The 12,945-nt window shown below is 42.7% G+C and overlaps 1 protein-coding gene across 4 annotated transcripts; it reads right to left on the bottom strand.

The window, feature by feature from the left end:
• Window positions 1–5,819: 5,819 nt before the first annotated feature.
• On the bottom strand, window positions 5,820–12,018 carry LOC125751193 (probable ribonuclease ZC3H12B). 4 transcript variants are annotated; one of them, XM_049029815.1, is made up of 6 exons: window positions 11,648–12,018; window positions 8,487–9,283; window positions 8,193–8,332; window positions 7,722–7,956; window positions 7,387–7,493; window positions 5,820–7,248 (listed from the first exon to the last, which is right to left on the bottom strand). In XM_049029815.1, the coding sequence occupies exons 2-6, from the start codon at window positions 9,119–9,121 to the stop codon at window positions 5,861–5,863; spliced, it is 2,505 nt and encodes an 834-aa protein (XP_048885772.1). In that variant the 5' UTR covers window positions 9,122–9,283; window positions 11,648–12,018; the 3' UTR covers window positions 5,820–5,860. The 4 variants fall into 4 exon arrangements, with proteins under 4 accessions (XP_048885772.1, XP_048885774.1, XP_048885773.1 ...); XM_049029817.1 differs by lacking the exon at window positions 11,648–12,018 and adding an exon at window positions 10,932–11,528; XM_049029816.1 differs by lacking the exon at window positions 11,648–12,018 and adding an exon at window positions 9,412–9,911.
• Between the last annotated feature and the right edge of the window lie 927 nt (window positions 12,019–12,945).

Here is a 12,945-nt window from a genome sequence, read left to right as displayed (position 1 = left end):
CACTCACACATGCACTCCAACGGGCAATTTCAGCAACTCCAATTAGCCTCGGCATTTTTTTGGACTATGGGGGGAAACCAGAGTACCCAGAGGAAACCCCACGACGACATGGGGAGAACATGCAAACTCCACACACATGTGACCCAGGCGGAGACTCGAACCCAGGTCCCAGCGGTGTGAGGCAACAGTGCTAACCACTGCACCACCATGCCGCCCCAGACAGGAAATCATTTTAATAAAAACATTGACACTTTACCATGGTGTCATGGAAAGCAGGGTAGCCTTGAACACGATGTCTCTTAAGACAAAGTGCTGGACGTCAACAGGAAACAGAAATGGAACTCAAGAATGGGACTTCACCATGGCTGGATGAAATGCTTCCTGCAAAATGCCACTGAACAATAAAAGCTTTTCCCTTCAAGCAGAAAGGCTGGTCCCTTAAGGGTTAAAGTTCACCATGTAAGCTAACCCACACCAACCCCACAAATACTCATATTCCACAACACATCATGTTCAGAGCTCTTCTGAGACAAACCCAGAAGGGTTCACGATAATTACAGTCTTTTTTGTATAATACGCATTGTATAAAGAACTCTAAACTGTAATAAATATATAAGTGTATTTGAATAGGTGGCATGGTGTTTCAGTGGGTGACACTGTTGCATTACACCTGGAGGGTAAGGGGATTGAATTCTGGCTGGCTGTGTATGTGCGGAGTTTGCTTGTTCTCCTTTGTTTACAGTATAATGAGCAGAGGTGGAAAGTTCAGGTTCAGAAAGTACAAAAGCAGACTAATATTTTATTTCAACCAACCAGTTCAGTACTCTGTGAATGTTACTCTTTATACTAGTTGGCCAAAACAAAATTGTGGCCTGGAGTTGAACCTTCTGAATGTGAACTTTCTGCCCTGGATGTGGGGTTTCCTTCCGCAGTCTAAAGACATGCAGTAACGCTAACTGACAACTCTGAATGCTCAGAATGCTGTGATTGCATGTCCTGCAATGGACAGGCATTCTGCCCTAGGTCCCCCCTCACCATGTACCCTACACTTCTTGGATTAGGCCTCATAGTCCCCCCCATGACCCTGTCCAAGATGGAGAGATGGATAATCTTTTATAAATTTCTGATATAAAATACTATCTGTGTGTGTCGGTTTATAATGAATAAAATGAGATGTTAATTGTCGTATCCCTTGCGTGAAACGCAGTCACACCACAAATAAGCAAACTGTGTTGCATGGTTCACTGGATTAGCAGAGGCTGAAAACAATTGAGTAAATGCTATTCAACAGCTAATGCTGTCAGTAAATTGAAGCTGAGTTAAGGCTCCCCAGAGGAACATCTCGCATGTTTATTTATAATGTATAATTCAGCTTTTTATGTTCGAATCATGATCGCCCATTGAAAGATACAAATTTTTCATTTGCGAATATCATCTTAGACTAAAGTATTTGGTTTAATTAAAAGGTCTTGTATCAAACATTTGGCATGCATACATACAGAATAATTGTAATGACTAAATGTAATTTATGACCTAATACTTTGTGAAAGTAGAGATGAGGCTTCAAAAGCCAATGCTGACCAGGGTTATTTGGTAGTCAGTTCCTGATTGGTCCACCCTTCTTTCCATTGATTCTATGAGGGACCTCATTGAATTAAATAACACAGGAAAATCCTCCCAGCATAGGTAATGGATTTCATGGTGCATTTTCGATTTGCCTGAAAGAACATGTGTTTTTATCATTACTAATGAAGGAAAGTACCATTCACCTTGCACAGTGACAGAAATCATATATCAATCTAAGAAGGGTAATTACATTTTATGCTGGAACATGGATAGCATTCAAAGAAACCCAAATATTTCACACAAAACATGGCAAAGTTTGTTTTGTAAGTAAATTACAGTGTTGTGAGGATTACTTGAGTAATTTAGAAAAGGATTAAAATTTATGGGCCATTGTTTTGTACTATGGAATTAGAGTCAATGTTTATATTCTAAGGATTTCTATTCTTAAAAATCTGTCTGGAACTGCAGTGTCAGAGTGGCATTGTGTGTATGAAATAAGGAAACACGACAACAACAAAAAAAAAAATCAGTCTGAGACCTGGAGGAAAACATTTTTTATTTTCAGAACGGCAGAGTTGGTAGCTGCCGAGTACAAGCTTTGAATTCTGCGGTTCTGTTGACTCCATCCAATCAGCTCGCTCACACTTAAGTAGCTTGCCTCTGAATGGGCTACTTCCAGGTGGACTTTTACACCTGACAGTCATTCACACCGAGGAAGGATGGCAGACAATAAAATGCGGTGCTTTGATATGGGCTGACTGCAAATCGACATGAGTTGCATAATGCACCTACAAATATGATACCCAAAATCCTTTCTTCTACACAATTATATTCAGCCACAGTCAACACAACTCCAGGATTCGTACCTCATCTTGGAGAGTGAACTGGTGTTAACATTTTGCCAAAACGGAACGGAAGATGTGATTCATAACATAACAGAGCGACTGCATGATTTTTTTTTTTTTTCCCCATTAACATTAAGGTGCTAGCGTTAGCGATTTATGGTGATCTTACTTAGTTAAACCATTCACAAATATGTACATTGGCTGTCAATGGTAAATAATTTCTTACACCAACTCTCTGGCGATCTCCTACTACCATGATCAAAGACACTTTCTCTCTTCAAAAACGCTAATCAATCAGACACGTCCCTCAAACCCTGAGACCCACTCCTATAGATATCCGAGAAAAGATCATCAGTACTTCTCCCGCATACCACCACAGCATGCTAAAATCACTCACATTTATCACATTTTGGCATTACATAAAGAAGCAGACAACCGTTGTCATAGAGACTTACATTTTGTTTGAGTCAACAGACCCAAAGAGTTTATAAAGTTTTCGTTAAAACAATTTAAGCAACATGTTTCATTGAACAAATAATAAACAAACTACTGCAGTTCATCACACAAGACTAAATTATAATCAATTCACTCTTATGACCTTTAACTGCATAATAAACAAAAGTAGAAGACACCTGGAAACACATGACATGTGAGAGATTTGTACCAAGATTCACAAATCTAAAATTATTTTCATTGATTTTCAATACAGCAAACGTCAATAGTGCAGTGGGTGAATGTCATACATGTGTTTACAAATCCTAGTATTACCTGAGAATTGGGGGCTGTACATCTTACAAGAGTACTACAATCGATCAATTTGGAAAACATAATGGTGCTTTGTTAATGGTGAACTGACGATGTGTATTGAAGTAAAACATTGAAAATAGTTTAAAAATGACAGTACTATGGTAGGAGTCCCCATCAAACAGATTAACAGCTGTTTTAGGTTAAAATAGATTAGTCATCATGGCATGCTCTTAGTAGCTAAATAACATTTTTTTACATTTTAGAACAATTAAATAAAGATCAATTTACCGATATTGCAAAACAGTATACACTCAAACATGACTTTTTTTTTGTTTTTTTACAAACAACAAAGGCTTTCCATTAACCAGTTCACAAACACTGATTATGACATCTTACAGTATATAAATTAAATCTAAAGGCTTTCACTCATTTGACAATACTTAAGGCGAGTACATGTGCCCCAGGAGCGGCCAGCTCAAAAAAGGAAACAAAATAGTAACTTCACATTAATTTCTCTCTTAAAATAGTGTGGTAACCCGAATGCTTTGCCGTTATCTAAACCATTCATAGAACACCTTGCGAAAAAATAAGGTTACGCTGATTTTAGGAACTTAATGAAACTGAGAAGGGGTGGGGGCGGAGTAGGAAAACAATTCCTGACAGCCCTCGTTGGGTTACCACACTGACATCGCAAGGATACATCCACCACACATTTGTACGGTTACTTTACAGCTTAGGTTGTATTATTATTATTCTTTTTTTTTTAATCAAATATACAATGAGAATAATGCCAGCAGCGGTGCACACAAGTTCTGTGCACGTGTAGCAGATTATAAAGTTTCTGTCTATAAACTACTGTGCCCAGTAAGAAAAAGTACATACCCTTGGGCTACTCCCAGTGACACACAGTGTCACAAAAATTGTTGCAAGTTTTTTTTTCTTCCGCGTTCAGATAAAGATATTCTGTAGATGACATTATACATTTCATAAATATTTTGTACAATCAAGAAATAGATACAATTTGTATCAACAAACAAAGGTCGTTTCTAGACATTTGAGGCTTTGCTGTTTGCTGCGTTTAAGGACCATAAAACATACTAGGAAGAAAAAAAACAGGATATTTTTAAATAGGCTATTCACAATGTAAAGAACATGCAGTCGCAGCGATAGAAAACCGAGCTACACGTTTTAAGAAACACTGTAAATTTACAACTTTACAGTAGTATTGCACGAAAAAGGTAAAGCAATGTCATCAGACAGAAGCTGTTTGTAGAGGCTGCAATTTACATACAATCCTTTACCTTTCTGAGTAGGTTTCAATAATTTGACTATATTCTCTTTTCTTAATGAGACTGAACAGACTTGTTGTCTGAAAACGAGGGCAAGAGCAGAAAGAAAAGATATTTAACGGAAAAAAAAGAACGGCAGCGCACAAGCCATTAGCCAAATGCTAGAAACAACCCTGACAGGAGCCAAACGTTCTGCGTGTTTCACATGAAGAAACATTTAGGTGGTGTCACGCCTTCTCACGAAGAAACCAGGGGCCGTAAGTGGCCGTTTCACCCATTTCATGAAGGAGAAGAGAAGAAAGGGAAAAAAACACGACAACTACATGCCTGGACTCAAACTCCATCAGGCCATTAACAGGCAAAGTTTAAATAAGTTCCACAGGGGACAATTGTTCCTGTTTCAGCAATTTAAAAAAGAAATGCCCTATTAAGGCATTTTGCTGACAAGCAACAGACCCCCCCCTCAATAAGAACTTGTAAGGAAAATAAATCACTCAAAGTGCAGTTCTTTGAAGGCTCCCGGATTATGCGCCTGTTTCCGCTACACGAAACGGAGACCCAGGAAAGCAGCGCGCACCTTCACGCGATTTTTCAAATGTTGAAACGATACAGATAAAAATAGTTTATTACACACTGCTGTCGTAACTGCACTTGACAGTGTCATATATACACCTAAGCAATACTATAGTCTATTTCATCATTTAAAAGAAAAAGAAAAGAAAAAACAGCCGATACCGACATCAAAAACATAATTTTTGTGTCTTAATATGACACGGTTGATTATCTTTTTGGCATTAATTCAGCAGCTTCAAAATACTTATTAACCATGGCTACTTGAACCTTCTTGTATACAGGGTGACTACGTATCACTTCTGCCGAAAGGCAAACGCATTCCGTGTTCCTTGCCTGTGTTTGGCTTCATGTTCATAGCTTTTGTGAAAATCGGCGTGGAAAGTAATGGTGAAACCTACTGGGAAAATAGCTGCGAAAAACAGAAAGTGCTCGATACTGTATGAAGAGGAGGAGACCTCTCGGACAACAGGAAAATTCAAAATGAACAGCTGTCAACAATAACTGCAGTGAGGTCATTTAAATATAAGGCCATATAAGTTGAAATTCCATGCACTGAGGTATGCACTTCCTTAGGATCCAATCGGAACTTTGTCTTTATTCATCTCACAAAGAAATACTGGTTAATCAAAAAATATTTACAGAAGTGCTTGTGTCGACACACATCTATACAACATATATTGTACTTTGTGCATTATGTGTTTTAAAACAGTGGTACTGTCCACTAATATATATATATATATATATATATATATATATATATATATATATATATATATATATATATATATATATATATATATATATATTATAGCCCCCCAACCCTTCCCATAACTGAAGGGGCTAGCGTTCTGACCTCAGATGGCTAACTATAACAGCAGCGAGCTCCTGCGGGTCAGTTAGGTGGGGATTTTTCTCCATGACAGAGTGAACGATGTAGGCAGGGAAGATGTTGCAGAGGTTGCGGTAAGTCTGGTACTGATGGTCGGGGATGACCTGCCTCTCCGGGTGCTCGGTCGGCAGCCCCTCCCAAGGGGAACGCCAGATCTGCTCCATCCTATCGGGCATGCTACGCACCATCACCCGTTCACAGCACGGCTGCATCAGGCTATTGCTCAGTGGGTACGGCTGGTATGCACAGGATTCAGACCCGCAGGGTAAGGGGTCCCAGCTGGCGTGCTGCTCCCGGCACAGAGGTGGCCTCCTAAGTCTCATGGGGTTGCTCTCGTACAAGCGAGAGTCGGAGATGCTGTCCATGCGGGTCATGCCCAGGGAGCGCCCGGCCTGAGAGGATGACGAGGGGTGGAGGTTCTGAGGTACGGGGTAGTCCCCAGGGCAGCTGGAGCGGGCACCTACCACAGCATGCTGCGCGTGAGGGACCAGGTGGGACTGCTTCCGGGGCGGCTGCTTAGGTTCCTCTTGCCCATAGCTCTGCACCCTGGTCAAGGCCTCGTGGCTGTATCCATGAGCGAAGGGTTGCAGTCGGTTCTGGGACGAGGACGGGTGGCCCTTCACGCTCTCCTCCATGCCACCATCGACCGAGCCCATGTATGGCTCGCCGTAGGAGGAGAACGACTCACAGTTGGAGTGGTTTTTCGGGTACATGCCCATATCGTGCTCCATGCTGTAGAAACTGTCGGTGTTGTGCATGCTGCCCAAACTCATACTGGAGAAGTCGCTCATCATGGAGTAGTAGCCGTGATCGCCCACCGAGTCATACTTGGGAAAGGGCTCGCTGTAACTAACCGAGGCCCCGTGGCTGTTGGTGACCAGGATGGGCGGGTATTGCACGCTGGACATGTGTTCCAGCGAGCTGCCGGAGAACTGCGAGGAGCCGGGCACGGGGCTGCTGGCCGAGCGCGTGTTCAAGGCGCCGGCCGCATGGCTTTTTGCGGGCTGCATGGTTGGCACGCTAAGGGCCGAGACGAGGGAAGGCACAGAGTTGGCCTCGGACTTCCGGGCGACGGAGAGCCTCTCCTCCAGCTCGCAAGCCACAGAACGGATGCTGGGGTCCGACTGCCGCTTCGGGGCCACGCGCTTGGCTTCCGAGCCGCTCTCGGCTTTTGAGGCCCCGGGACCGGCCCCGCACTTCACCAGGGCGCCTTCGCTCATCGTTTTCACCGCCGTCAACTTGGCGAACGCACGGAGCTCATCCGCCACCGATCTCTGCGGCTGGTTCGCCCGTTCGGGGTGGTAGTACTTGCATTTGTGCCCGTAAGTACATTTCTTTCCTGTAAAACCGATCAATACGACAACCAGCTTAGAAGTAGTTATGAGGTGTTAGTAAATACAATAATAACCGTGAAATGTGGATATTATTGTGATTTTGCAATGCTGCAGATGGTCTATTTCCAGTGTAACTAACTCACCATATGGGCACGGTTGCTTTTTGTGCTCTGGGATGACAGGCCGTTTCCTAAGAAAGTTCTCCAGACTGGGACCGTGCCTCCCCAAAGGGTCATCTGGTGGCATGAACCTACAAGACAGAATTTTAACACTCATATAAATAATTCTACATGTCAGACAAGGTTCAGGCTAGAGCAATTAAATTTGATATTAAAATGAATCTAAAAAAAGCTTCAGCGTTTGAATTACAGATGCTGGGCAGCCGGATTGCATAAACTCAAAAGTTTCAAGCTAAATTAGTGCTTTTGGTTGGACAACTGCATCCTTGGGATGACATGTGCAAATATTATTGACCTACTTGTCATTTACGAAAGAATACATGAGGAGACGTTCTTCTATGAATTTCTTCCACTCCGGTTTCTCGTTCTGAAGGTCCCGGTAGTTGTCATTGGAAACGATGATGCCGTCTGAGTCATATGCCAGCTTGACTATGAACCGATCATCATAGCAGACCACCCTCCTTCCCTGGACCCTCCTTGATGGTGTGAACACTAGGATCTTCTCCTTCTCAAGTTTTCTCAAGATTTCTTGATCTTGCAATGGAATCATAGCACAACACAGCATTACATGAGAAGGCAAGTCATGTTAGAAATCTGGCAAACATGGTCCACACATTTTATTCCTCTTACTCTCTAAAATTCTGGAGTTTCAGCTGGGTCTGTGAATAAGCCACGCTCTACAAGCTAAGCATAAAAAGTGATGTCATGCCACTATTCACAATGGATCCAAATGGTCCCATCATATAAAAGGTAATATGTACCACACATACCAGTTATAGGGGCATCAGGTCTGGACTGCTCTTTTCTCCAAGCTGGAACAAACACTGTGATGTCACTGTGCCCTTTCTCCAAAAACCAATCCACTGCCAACTGGATGCCACGGCAAGAGAACACCTCTTTGTTTCCATGGCTACAAGTAAGGAAATAAATAAACAAACATACAAGCAAACAAATAAATAAAATGTTTACTGGTGACAAACAGGCCTTGATCGTGAAGGTTCAGAACAGTGCTGGTCCACTGGCATTTACAAGCCGGAGATCCTTTCAGTTTCTGGGACGCTTACCTCATCGCCACATTCGAGCCATCTATGACAATGGGCCGAAGGTTGTCTACATTGTCCACGGAGTCATCTTCTAATGATACTTCAGGGCTGGTGATCTCCTTTGGGCAGGTGCTGCGAGGTGTCAGCGCCCCAGCGTTGCTGCTGCTGCTGCTGCAGGTGCTTGTGCAGCTGCTGGCCTGAGTCTCCATGTCACCCTTGTTGCCAAGTCTCACCAACTCTGCTAGGATGTCATTAATCAGGGCGCTGGCCCCCAATTTGCTCAGCACTGCTTCCACCTGTTCTCCAGAGTAGCCGAGCTTCAGGGCAAAGTCCATCTTGGCCTGGTAGCCCTTGTCAGTGCTGGGCTTGCTGGTGTTGAGCCTGGAGTCATCGCTGCAAAGGTCCTGCAAGATGCTGCTCTGGGAAAAACTGGGCCGATCTAAGCATGGCGAGCGGCAGAGCTGCCGGTGGGGTTTGGTAGACATTAAGGTCTCCTTCTTCTGGCTGCTGCCTCTCACCTGGTCCGCCTCGCTTTCGGAGCTGGAACCCTCCTCCGAATCCCCGCTGCCATCCAGGGCCTCCTTTGGTGGGCATGCTTCTGCCCCGGAGGACCGTTTCTCCATATTCGGCTTCTCCACCATGGACCAAGATGTCATACCATTGTGCTTCCCACCGGACACCTCCAGCGTGAGCTCACCTCCACCACAACCTGGGAGACATACTTGATGGCCGATTTAAGCTCGAGCAGCCGTATGTGCAAAGCACAACTTAAAAATCCCTTCTTCTGGTGCTCTGGATAAGACGAAGACAAAATATTCCTAAAAGATAACAAACACATCAGAATGATAGCATCACCCAGCAGTTTTAGGTAACATACTACTCCTATAAATGAGTATTTAATTGATGTAAACATACTCTTTGGACATCAAAGTAAGCAAATAATTACACTTTTTGTTTTTCTGGCTTCCTTGGGCTCCCAAGAATTTAGCAATTCACTGCTGTTGGCCGTGATCACCTGCTTGATCTCTGTTATGTATCTTAGTATATTTTTAAATACACACCAAACCCATAACATACACAGATAATAAAGACAATGATCACTGACAATATGCCATAGCACAGGCAGAATTTCATTGAAAAGGCAAAACAAAGATTAACTCCTACAGTATATGTGTCATTTATAATTAGGTAACTAGAACTATGGTTCAAATATGTATTTAGCGAAACACCATGTGATACATATTAAACGAAATGCATGGACAGTTTCAAAACACAATACACAGTGTCCTAGTATTATGCAATTTATAACCATAACATAACAAAGCTATATAAATGTAACATTTTAAACTGGCATTCTACTTCATATATATTCCTCTATATGTAATTCTCCCTGGATACTGAACATCCCTTGAAGGCGCCAACCCACATTTGAGATTTTGGTGACAGCACAGCTACCTGATACAACAGCAAAAAAAAAAGAGGTAGCAGATATACACCAGCTGCAGAAAAGACCACAGTGTTACAGTTTCTGACACACAGAACCTTCCACTCGAGCTCACACTGCAAGCATAAAACAAGACGTGGGCTCACAAAAGCCTTCACAGGAAGCCTTCCTCTTCACTCGAAACTGCAGGCTGGAATTTCCTCCGATTGTGAAAAGCACAGAAGAATACAGCAGATTGGAGTGAAGGCCGCCGCCGCCTCCACCCCTCCTCCTCCACCTCACTGACGGAAGCCCAGCACGGCTACCATGCTACGATGCCCTCAGCAGATGGACAGACCTGTGCAGGCTTGCACAGCCTGTCTCATAGCAACAAGTGAAGCACAGGCCCATATCTGTAACAGGATGCATGCTGCTATAGGAGTATATTTTCCCCTTTGGCCTTCTGAAGCACCTGGTGTGACAGTGGCATAACCTGTAGCATCCCTACATGTAACTCCTACTCTGAATATAACAAAACAAACCCACCAGAAGCGAAACTTAACAACCACACTTCATATAAAAGTCCAGCTAACTCAGGCTACTGATAAATGTCATATTTCCTCCAAAAATAACATATATGTATTTTAAAATCTGCACATTTATATTAATTGATATTCTCAAAGCAATCATGTAATGAATGTATTCCTGGGGTCTGTTCTTCTACATTCATATTGCATTCATAGGGATATACAATTTGTTAAAATAATAACAATTTGGCGTTATCAATAACCTTCGCGGGTTAGCTAACAGCCTCGCCTTACAGAACTAAAGCTAGCTACATGCAACATCCCACACCTACTCGTCGCTTGGAGGATACATTTTTCTTGCGCTGTCATACAAAACATAACGTACGGGGGCTTAGCCGCTTCTAACATAATCCAATATTTGTGCAGCCCCCGTCTGTAATCAACAAATCTGACAGCCACTAAGGCATCCCATGCACAGTGCAAAAAATGATAACGGGTACTTAAAAGATACGACACCTAATTTGTCTTTAGATGAAAGAATCCAGGCAGCTAACTAGCTAAGTACAAGCATGTTAAATTACGTCATCGATTAGGTAGATATTTAATAGCTGAGGTAAAATGTTTGCCTTTTCACGTTTCGTATTTTTCTGAGTTTTTAATTAATTTATTTATTTATTTTACTGACATCATTAAGCCGACATTTAATGACATTTTGCTGTTATCAGTGCACGCTGCCTTGCACACCAATTTGATAACCGAGCGAGGCACTTGCGCGGAATTCAGCAGCTGGTTTGCCCGTTAGCGAGCTAGTTAGCGCCGTTAGGGCTGTCCGTCCTTCGCTAGCGGATAGTTAGCTGCCCGGCTAAGCCTGCTAGCTAGCCCCGGGTGAGCGTCGGCTAACATGTCAGCTAACGAGCGGACACCAGGTGCAGCTAGCCTGGTCGGGGCTTTCGGTCGTGACACGTCTCCGGCTAACTGCGCCGCAGGCTACCGGACCAAACGCAGATAAATTGCGGGCTCGTTAAACGAAAGTAACCCCGCGAAGAAGCGGATGGCGTGACGGTAGCATAACTAGCAGCAATATGCTAGTATTAATAAATCTGCTAGCTAGCTCCTTACCAGTTTCCCTCCCCCAATACCCTTCAACGCAATAGTTAGCCACCTTGCAGGGCTCGTTTAGCTGCACGACTTGGGTATCGATAACTTAAAAAAGGTAGCGTAAAAGTTCTTACTTTAGCCTCTACGCGGTCCCCTTCCCCGGCCTCCTCGGTACTCGCCGTGATGCTGGCGTTGCCGCAGTTTGACTCAGCGGAACCAAGGTTGACCCCCACCCGGAAAACTTACTCTATATACGGCTTGGAGCGGCTTGGCGAAGCGGCCTGCTCCCGCGGCGCTGCCAGCTCCAAATCAATTTAAATAAAAAAATACATAAATATATATACTAAAGTGCCTCCTAAATGAAGGCAATTTTTATACACAGCATAGCGGGGGGTCTCTCTTGTTGAAATGGCCAGACGCTTTAAAAGCGAAATATTTTATTTGTTCGAAACATCATTATAGGGGGAAAACATCCACAGCATCCCTTTTCCTCCATCATCCAGCCTCCCACAGACTGTCTCTTAGCAACAGGTTTGCCGCCCCCTGTCGCCGATTCAGGGACATCAAATACGGCCATTATGGCAGAGAAAACATATCACACTTTTTTCCTCCAAAACAAACGGTGTATTATTGATAAATATGCATAATATATATGGAAGAATATTATGATAGTAATATGAGCTTATGTTTATAATGTAATCTGTTCACGCAATGCATGTCAATAATTTTTAGTTTTTTTTAACGCGAAAGCCCTTGTAATTACTTCGCATCACGTTACATTAAGTGAACGCAACGCTTCTGCTGAAATTTGTGCAGAAATGCGCTCGTTGCCTTATGAAATGCTGGGATAGTAAATATCAGTGCGAGCATGATACAATTCCCCTTGGTCCAAGGATAAGTCACAGTATGCGAATAACGACATTGACTGTAATGACTTCTGTCGTTATTTTTAAGACTGTCCCACTCGTAGGAATTGACCTTTTATTTTATTTGATTAGACTATTGATTTGACCCTATTCACTTCTAAACAAAATATCCACCTTTGAAATTGTTTCTGAAAATATTACTGCAAATACACATACATTACAAATTTCAAGGATTTTCAAAACTTTCGAATTTCAAGGCAGTCCTTGTTGACTGAGGTGACATCAAGGTTATAGAAATACAGTCTAGAAAAATGCATGGTCATTGATTGCAATACCACAAGAAAACGAGCGACCAGTACAATAGAGCTAGAGAACAACAATAATGGACTTTAACAATAATACATTTATTTTAAATAAAAAAGGTACAGGATTCTGAGGCATTTTGTGATATTCTGCCACATCCATTTTTCTGCTTCAAATGGAAACACTCCAAAAAGAATTTTCTGAAAGTCTTGTGTTCTTGGGCACTGATATGAACTGTATATATATACTAACTCAATACGCAC

This window comes from Brienomyrus brachyistius, chromosome 10, assembly GCF_023856365.1.
Source record: "Brienomyrus brachyistius isolate T26 chromosome 10, BBRACH_0.4, whole genome shotgun sequence".
In the NCBI taxonomy this organism is placed as follows: Eukaryota; Metazoa; Chordata; class Actinopteri; order Osteoglossiformes; family Mormyridae; genus Brienomyrus; species Brienomyrus brachyistius.
This window is presented reverse-complemented; position numbering and strand designations above follow the sequence as displayed.